Source organism: Corapipo altera, unplaced genomic scaffold (genome assembly GCF_003945725.1).
Source record: "Corapipo altera isolate COAL_440 unplaced genomic scaffold, ASM394572v1 301, whole genome shotgun sequence".
NCBI classification, from domain to species: domain Eukaryota; kingdom Metazoa; phylum Chordata; class Aves; order Passeriformes; family Pipridae; genus Corapipo; species Corapipo altera.
The window spans coordinates 2,038,475-2,047,266 of NW_020884926.1; the positions used below are offsets into that span (position 1 = coordinate 2,038,475).

General features: G+C 37.3%; 1 protein-coding gene across 1 annotated transcript in view; it reads left to right on the top strand.

Moving 5' to 3' along the window:
• The window catches only part of SDF4 (stromal cell derived factor 4), a 12,181-nt gene that overhangs the window by 1,004 nt on the left and 2,385 nt on the right, over window positions 1-8,792 (top strand). Inside the window, exons 2-6 of the mRNA XM_027658167.1 lie at window positions 276-642; window positions 3,708-3,844; window positions 4,270-4,383; window positions 6,823-6,981; window positions 8,291-8,466. Of these exons, the coding sequence (XP_027513968.1) occupies window positions 335-642; window positions 3,708-3,844; window positions 4,270-4,383; window positions 6,823-6,981; window positions 8,291-8,466 (894 nt within the window). The 5' untranslated portion in view covers window positions 276-334. The remainder of the gene's footprint in view (window positions 1-275; window positions 643-3,707; window positions 3,845-4,269; window positions 4,384-6,822; window positions 6,982-8,290; window positions 8,467-8,792) is intronic.

The window sequence follows — 8,792 nt, forward strand, 5'->3', positions numbered from 1 at the left end:
TCTGTGTAGTTTTTTATACTTGCATATTTTTATTCTGTGTAGTTTTTATAGTCATATATTTATATTTTGTGTAGTTTTTAATACTTACATATTTTTATTCTGTGTAGTTTTTATACTTAAATTTTTATATTCTGTGTAGTTTTTTTATACTTCTATATTTATACCTGTATGTATTTTTTTATACTTGTATACTTGTATTTTGTATATTATTTATTATTATTCGTGTCCTCACGTTCCAGAATTTAATTGATATATTTTCTCCTTTTTGTTTGTAGATCCTTTAACCCGCAGTAATTTCATCAGCCACTATTTTTAAATTAAAAAGAAGGACAAAATGATGTCAAGACAAGCCTTCCTGTGCAGTTTGGGCTCTCTGTATTTATCCCTCCTCTTCATCTTCCTCCTCATGGATGTTTATGCCAGGCCTGCAAATAATTCTGTGCTCAAGGAGAAAGGGGCTGATGGCAAAGAGGAGAACGAGATCCTGCCCCCAGATCACCTGAACGGGGTCAAAATGGAGATGGACGGGCACCTGAACAAAGAATTCCATCAGGAGGTTTTCCTGGGAAAGGAGATGGAGGAATTTGAGGAGGATTCAGAGCCCAGAAGAAACAGGAAGAAGCTGATGGTCATTTTTGCAAAGTAAGTCGAGCAGGGGAAGAGTCAAAGTTGGGGTGGTTTCCTGTGATGTTGAAAAATTACAACGGTGAAAGGGGGGGAAAAACCTCAGCTTTTAAGTGCTGTGTTTGTGTTTTGAAGGTGTTAAAAACCCCCAGGAATTCAGCAATCCACAGGGCAGCTTAGTGAAATTAAGTGTTAACAAAGCATTTCTTCAGAATTTGGCAAAAGAAAATGAAACATGAGAATGAAAAGATTAAAGTTTTCTTTTAGAGCTTTTTAAAAAAGTTCATCTATTTCTTTACTTGGTGTAAAAATATTTAGTTTAAGACCTTTCCTAAAGCACTTTTTGTGCTGGGTCAGGTGTTTGGAGGTCAATTATTGTGCTGCAAATCAAACCCAGGGGGTGTTTTTAGACACAAGGTGGCACAATTGGCTTTATTTGCATTTTTGAATGAAGGATTAATTTCCTTAGAGCAGCTCAAATTACACTGGAGCCCTTAATGCTGCTGATTCCATGAGTTTTATTTTAATTTAGGGTGGAATTGTGTCTGTTATTCACTCACTTCACTGGTAGGATACATAAAAACATTAAGATTTCTTTGCTGTTTTACATTTATTGGAAACATTGTTTGTAATTTGGGAAGGGCAATTTCCTAACTCTTTAATTTCTGCCTGTTTGTTATGAAAGAGGTTTTTTAGGAAGCTTAAATAAATTGGATTTCAGATCAATTCCATTCAGATCCTTAAAATTACATTCCCTCAGATGATCAGCTTAAAAATGTAGGGAAGGATTGGGGGGGCTCTGATTGCTTTCCAGACATCCTCCTAAAGCCTAAAAGAGAAATTCTGTGAAAATCCAAAGTCCTTGGGCTTCCAAATGTTCTGGAATTGCTGTGTTGGAAGGCACAAAGCCAACACACACAGTGTGCTTTTAATCAGTGAAAGCTGAGATTCCTCAGGGGATAAAACAGGATAAAATAATCAGTTCAAAGCATAAATTATTATCTAACAAGATTAATGAAAATAAAGTTGGGACATGAAAGAATTGCTCCCCAAACTGTGATTTTTCCAGGCAAGTTCCTTGTGACTGAAACAGTTGGTAATTCTGTGTTTCATTTTCTGGTGTCACTCCCTGAAGTTGTTTTTTGGATGAAACACAAACCAGCTCTGAAGTGATTTATGGGCTCAAAAAAAAAAAAAAATTGGCATTTTTGGGGGCTCTGGGTGAGACCTGAAAGTGGTTTATTGATAATGGACCACAAAAATCTGATTTTTTTTCATGGCTTGTGGTTGAGAAACTGGGCTGAAAGTGGTTTATTTTTATTTTATCCCTATATAATAGAACCCCTACTGTAGGAAAAAGTCAGTTATCCTACAAAGTGCCCACTTGTTTCTTACTCAGAGGTGCCACCTGTGACCTAAATGAGCAATAAATGGGATGTTTGTTCCCTCCCTCGGTGGTCAGGGGGTGATTTAGGTGGAAAGTACAGCTTGGAAGTAGAAAAAAAAGTATCAAAGCTTGATAGCTTTGATCTCAGGAACCCAAATGTTAAATGTTCAGGGGGGGGAAATGCTCTGGTTTAGTCTCATTTTTATTGTACCTGTTCCACCTCAAACCTGGTGGGTGCAAAATCCCCATCTTATTGCTCTTGTCACCAACACTCCTATTTAAATATAGCCCTGAAATGATATTTAAAGCCCTCTCCTGACAGTTTTATTGTGTTTTATAAGGCTGGGGTTGTTCTTTGGCTCAAGCTTTTTAACATTTGGTTGACATTTAAAGGCAAATCACATATTTAAGAACTTGAGTTTCAATGATAACACTTCAGTGATGGAGAGATAACAAAGCAAGAGTCGAGCTGGGGGGTTTTTTATTATGTTTGGGGTTTGTTTTTTCAATTGAACCAGAGTGGTTTTGGTGTGCCTTAAATAGATTCTTGCCTCTTAAATGTTAGTGGTGGCTTTTCAGTTGTATCTATTTTGAATAAATACTTAAAGGTGTGCTCAAAAAAAACCCCTTCAAAGTGGCAAATTGGCAAATTAGTGGGTTTGTATTTATTCTTCATCAGTAGTTTTTATATTCTGAATGAAATCAGAATCAATGGAATTGGAAATGGTGGCACATTAGGGAAAACAGGATTGTCAGCTGGATTTTTCCTGATGATTTTAGTCAGAAAAAAAGCACATTCTTGGACAAAGCAGAGCCAGACAACTTGGAAACCTCGTGGAGAATAAATGTATGTGCAGAACCTTTAAATGTGTTCAGAATTAAAAACTCTCAGCTGTAACATGTTCCCAGAGTTGGAGGTGTAACAGAGGAACCTTGGTTTAATAGGGTTAATTCCACTTAAAAGTACTATGAAATAGTTTAAAGGACAAGTTTATTCACGTTGTAGTTTCATTGTTTGGGATCTGGGCAGACACAGGGAGGCAGCTCAGCAATAAACCTCAGAGAGCTTGGAATATTAAAGGGATAAAGGGCTTGGAAAGGCAAATGGGGAGGGAATTCTTGGCTGAGAGAACTTTGGAGGAGAAGTGTTTGCAATTAGTGAAAGCCTGGAGCTGCTGGCAGTTGTCACCAAAGGAAATGAGCCAATATTCCATTTGTGATGAGCTGTGGTTTCCTCCCTGTGAAAAGTTTCCTCAGAAACATAAATGTGAGTTCACTTGAGCAGAATGTGAGTTCACTTGAACAAAATATGAGTTCATTTACGGGGAAGTGAAGGGTGGCTGAATGTGTTTCACTGAGGGGTAAGTAAATGTTGCACTTCCTTTAATTAGGCAATAAATTGCTCACTTCTTGCTTGTTACTCTGGAGTTCCAACAATGTGCAGCTCCTCAGAGAGGGTTGTAAATGTTCTCAGCCTGCTGAATAAAGCAATTAATTTAGAATCTAAAAATAGGCTTCACCTTTCCCTCCTCAATCCTTAAATCTTGGACAAAGTCGAGCCGGACAACTTGGAAAAGCTCGTGGAGAACAGGTGGATGTGCAGGACCTTTAAATGTGTTCAGAGTGAAAAACTCTCAGCTGTAACATGTTCCCAGAGTTGGAGGTGTAACAGAGGCTTTGCCCCTTCCTCCTCCAGGGTGGATGTAAATAATGATAAAAAGATTGGAGCCAAGGAGATGCAGCGCTGGATCATGGAAAAGACGGATGAACATTTCCAGGAGGCTGTGGAAGAGAACAAAATGCACTTCAGAGCTGTGGACCCCGATGGGGACGGTAAGAGTGAGAGATTCCTGCATCTCCTGGTGTCCAGGGCTGCTCAGAGGTGCTGTGCTAACATCCCAAATCCCTTTGGGCTGCCCACAATCCCAAGTTTTTCCATTCCTACAACGAGGAAGGGGCTGTGCCCCAGCCTGTGGTTCTGAGCTCGCTGCTCTGTCGTGTCACTTGTGGTCACAGGGCACTGGAACAAGTGGCTCTGTGGGGATGGGGTGACAACAGTGACATCATTGATTGTTTCCACAGAGCCCAGACAAAAAAGAAAAGTGAATCAGGTGCTAGTTTTCATCTTGTGCCATTCATAAATCTCAGTCTGCTGCTTGGGCTGGACCAAAAGGTTTGGAACGAGTTGGTTTTTTAGTCAAAAGTTCATCATTTTGAACCCTGTTGTGTCATGCCTGACATCTCTCTCCTCCTTACAGGCCACGTGTCCTGGGATGAATACAAAATTAAATTCCTGGCAAGTAAAGGCTTTAATGAAAAAGAAATTGCTGAGAAGATCAAAAACAACGAAGAGCTGAAAATAGATGAAGAAAGTAAGTGCAGACTGGGGTGTGTTGGTTTTTCTGTTCTGTTCCTGAAACCTGAGTGTCAAAACTGTTCCTAATAGGAGATGAATGCTTTGGTTGTTCTGCTTGTACACAAATATAGGATGTGGGAGTCATAAAACAGAAATCCTACATTCTTTCCAGCTGGAACGTGCCATAAAAATGGCAAATTTTAGCAGGAATCTCCCTGCTCCCCGACTCAAGAAGGGTTTAAATTTACCATTAATTAAAACACGAAGCTTTTGCCTTTCCCTGCAGGAATTAGTCATTGAAAATCGGGTTGATGTGACACTTTCCACTGATCAAAAAAAAAAAAGCAACTGAGATGCAAATGGGAGCTTGGAGTTTTCTGGCAGGGAAAACACCTGGGCAGGGTGGTTGGGGTGAATTTACAGGAGTGCTCATCAGATAACACATCTGCTGAGTCAGCAAGTGTCTGCAGCAGCACTTCTCCACCTGTGCTACCCAGCCTTATTTGGAAAAATCAAATTACTTATCTGCAGCTTCCTGGGCTGAGAGGCAAAGCTGAGGCTTGGGCTCTAAAGCAGCATAAAAATGCTTTTTTTGGGGGGGTCTGTTTAATAAAAACCACAGGGATGTTCAGAGCTTAAGGCCTGTTCTGAGCCTTGGGCAGGAGCACGGGGCAGTTTGGCTGCCAGGCCAAAATTAGGGGCACCACTTGAATTAATTTCTGCAGATAAGAACAATTTTACCTGGTGCTTGACAGTTTTAATTTCATTTAAGACTAAGGCAAAGGGAGTTGAATTAGGACTTCTCCCACTTGGGGTTGACTGCCTTGGAAAACCATAAATTATTCTGAGTTAACTGTGTCCTTGATATAACTAAAACTTGCCAGTGACAAACTTGCCCAAGATTATTAAATATCTTCATATTAAGACTGAAGGATTTCTTTACTCTTCACAGGAATATTCACTGAAAACTTCACTCGAAATTCCAGCTCTCAGCTCAACAAATGGAGATGTTGGGGTGGTTTTTCCTCTTGTAACTCAGCAACCAAAAGCCTTCAGGAGTTATTGAAGCCAGTTTGTTAAATTAAATTAAAAAATGATAACCTGAAGGCTTTCAGGAGGTTTTTAAAACCTTTTAAAGTTTTGAACTCATAAAGTTTAAATTGATGGAGAGTTCAGGAGTAATTTAAGACAATTAAATGAAATTTAAAAAATTATTAAATGAAATTTAAAAATTATTAAATGAAATTTAAAAAATTATTAAATGAAATTTTAAAAATTATTTACTTTATTAAATAAAAATATTTATTAAGTAAAAATATTTATTAAATAAAAATATTAAGTAAAAATATTTATTAAATAAAAATATTTATTAAATATAAATATGTACTAAATAAAATATTTATTGAATAAAAACATTTACTGAATAAAAATATTTATTGAATAAAAACATTTATTGACTAAAAACATTTATTAAATAAAAACATTTATTGACTAAAAATATTTATTAAATAAAAACATTTATTGACTAAAAATATTTATTAAATAAAAACATTTATTGACTAAAAACATTTATTAAATAAAAACATTTATTAAATAAAAACATTTATTGACTAAAAACATTTATTAAATAAAATTATTTATTGACTAAAAATATTTATTAAATAAAAACATTTATTAAATAAAAACATTTATTAAATAAAAACATTTATTGACTAAAAACATTTATTGAATAAAAACATTTATTGAATAAAAACATTTATTGACTAAAAATATTTATTAAAAACATTTATTGACTAAAAATATTTATTAAATAAAAATATTTATTAAATAAAAATATTTATTAAATAAAAACATTTATGAAATAAAAATATTTATGAAATAAAAATATTAAAAATATCTGAGTGATAAATAACACTCAGAGTGTTTGAAAACTTCCTGAAAGCAAATACTTCAGACTTGTGTTTCAGTGTATTTGCAGGTAGCAGGGAGTGCTCCAGACAGAGTTTTTTCCAGTGTGTCATTTAGAAAATGCCTACATGAGACAAAGAATACTCTGGGCAGGTATCTCTTTTCCTGTTCAGGCCCAAATTCACCCCGTGTGGGTTTGATTTCAACTCAGATGTGTGGTTTTAGCAGAAACTCGGGGGGTAAATTCTGATTCTCAGTCAGATTAGGAAAAAACTTCACTGCAGTGGTTGTGTGAGAGATGAAAGAAGTGGGATTGTGAAATGAAAAATGAAAGGAGAGAGAAGTAAAAGGATTTTTTTGCTGCTGATTTATCTGTTGATTCACAGGAACTTCAACTTGCATTTGCTCTTTGCAGCAAAAATATTTCCTTTGCATGAAATTACTGAGGCACGTGGAGGGTTTCGTGGAGCATCCACTGAGTGTCAGGGCAAGGTGTATTTTAAATTCATTGACTGTGACAGTGGCTGAAATCTGATTCAATTTGCAGCCCAGGAGGTTTTAGACAACCTGAAGGATCGGTGGTACCAGGCTGACAACCCCCCTCCTGACCTGCTGCTGAACGAGGAGGAATTCCTGTCCTTCCTGCATCCAGAGCACAGCAGGGGGATGCTCAAGTTCATGGTGAAAGAAATCATCCGGGATCTGGGTATGGAATTTTCCAGGGTCTTCCTGGGAGCTGCTTCCCTGCACACCACTTAATTTCCCTGTAAATTAACTTGTATTTTGTTTCAAGTTAACTCACATTCTTAACACAAATTTATGTTTCTGAGGAAATTTGTCACAGGGAGGAAACCACAGCTCGTCCCAAATGGAATATTGGGTGGTTACTGCAGTGCCAGGGGTCAGGCTGCAATTCTGGCACATCTGGGTTGCTCATCTTCTGATGTGATGAGTTAAAAAAAATAAGCTGTTAACACAAATCCTGGAGTTGTCTCAAGGCTAAGTTGAGTTTCTGGGTGTTAAAAACCAGAACATTAGAAAGATGCTCTGAGTGGAAACATTAAAGATACTCTGAGTGGAAACATTAAAAATACTCTGAGTGGAAACATTAAAAATACTCTTGAGTGGAAACATCAAAGATGCTCTGAGTAGGAACATTAAAGATGCTCTGAGTGGAAACATTTAAAGATGCTCTGAGTGGAAACATTAAAGATGCTCTGAGTGGAACATTAAAGATGCTCTGAGTGGAACATTAAAGATGCTCTGAGTAGGAACATTAAAAATACTCTAAATAGAAACATTAAAGGTACTCTGGAAACATTTAAAGATACTCTGAGTGGAAACATTTAAAGATACTCTGAGTGGAAACATTTAAAGATACTCTGAGTGGAAACATTAAAAATACTCTAAATAGAAACATTAAAGATGCTCTGAGTGGAAACATTAAAGATGCTCTGAGTGGAAACATTAAAGATACTCTGGGTAGGAACATTAAAGGTACTCTGAGTAGGAACATTAAAGATACTCTGAGTGGAACATTAAAGGTACTCTGAGTACTTCATACAACACAAATCAACTTCTACTCCTTCAGCTTCTGCTTCTTCACTACTCCACACAAAGCTCTGCTGCTGCAGGGTCATTGCAGCAATAGGAGAAGAGGTTTGCTGAGTGTTAAATATTATAAAACACATTGATATAAAATGTTAAATATTATAAAACACATTATATAAAATGTTAAATATTATAAAACACATTGATATGAAGGTTTCCTGAGGAGGGCACTGGCTGCTCTGCACTTCCCTGGTCCAGCAGCCCTGTCACAGTCGTGACTTCCACTCAGAAAAGTGGAAATAAATGGTTGAGTTTTCCAAGCAAGTTGCATTTTTTAATTCAGAATTGTTGGCACATGAGTGGAGTGAGGACTGCTCAAAGCAGGCAGCCTGTCCCACTGAGATTTCTCATTTTTAATGGGCATTAAGGAAATACTTCTCAGCTCTTTGGTGGTTCTTTTGCAGATCAGGATGGAGATAAGAAGCTCACCCTCTCCGAGTTCATCTCCTTACCTGTCGGCACCGTGGAGAACCAGCAGGCTCAGGACATTGATGATGACTGGGTGAAAGACAGGAGGAAGGAGTTTGAGGAGGTCATTGATGCCAACCACGATGGCATTGTCACCATGGAAGAGCTGGAGGTGAGTTTCCTAATTATTTAAACCCCAACACTTTTAAAAAACAGCTGGAGAGAACACAAAATCCCCAAATATTCCAATTAACAGCACAACCCCGAGGTTTATTGTGCTCTGTGGGGCTTGCAGGTGCTGTTGTGATTTTAGTTAAAGAGGAGAGGGGAAGTTTTCTTAACCAAACTGTTATTCAGGGCTTTGCTTTGAGGGGTTTTTTTTTTGTCACACACAAAACAACAAAAGCAGCCCTGGATTTCCTCAGGTGAGCTGGGCTAAGAGGCACTGACTCAGACTTTCAGTTGCAAAAGGAGTAACTGCCAACCTAGAGATTACTT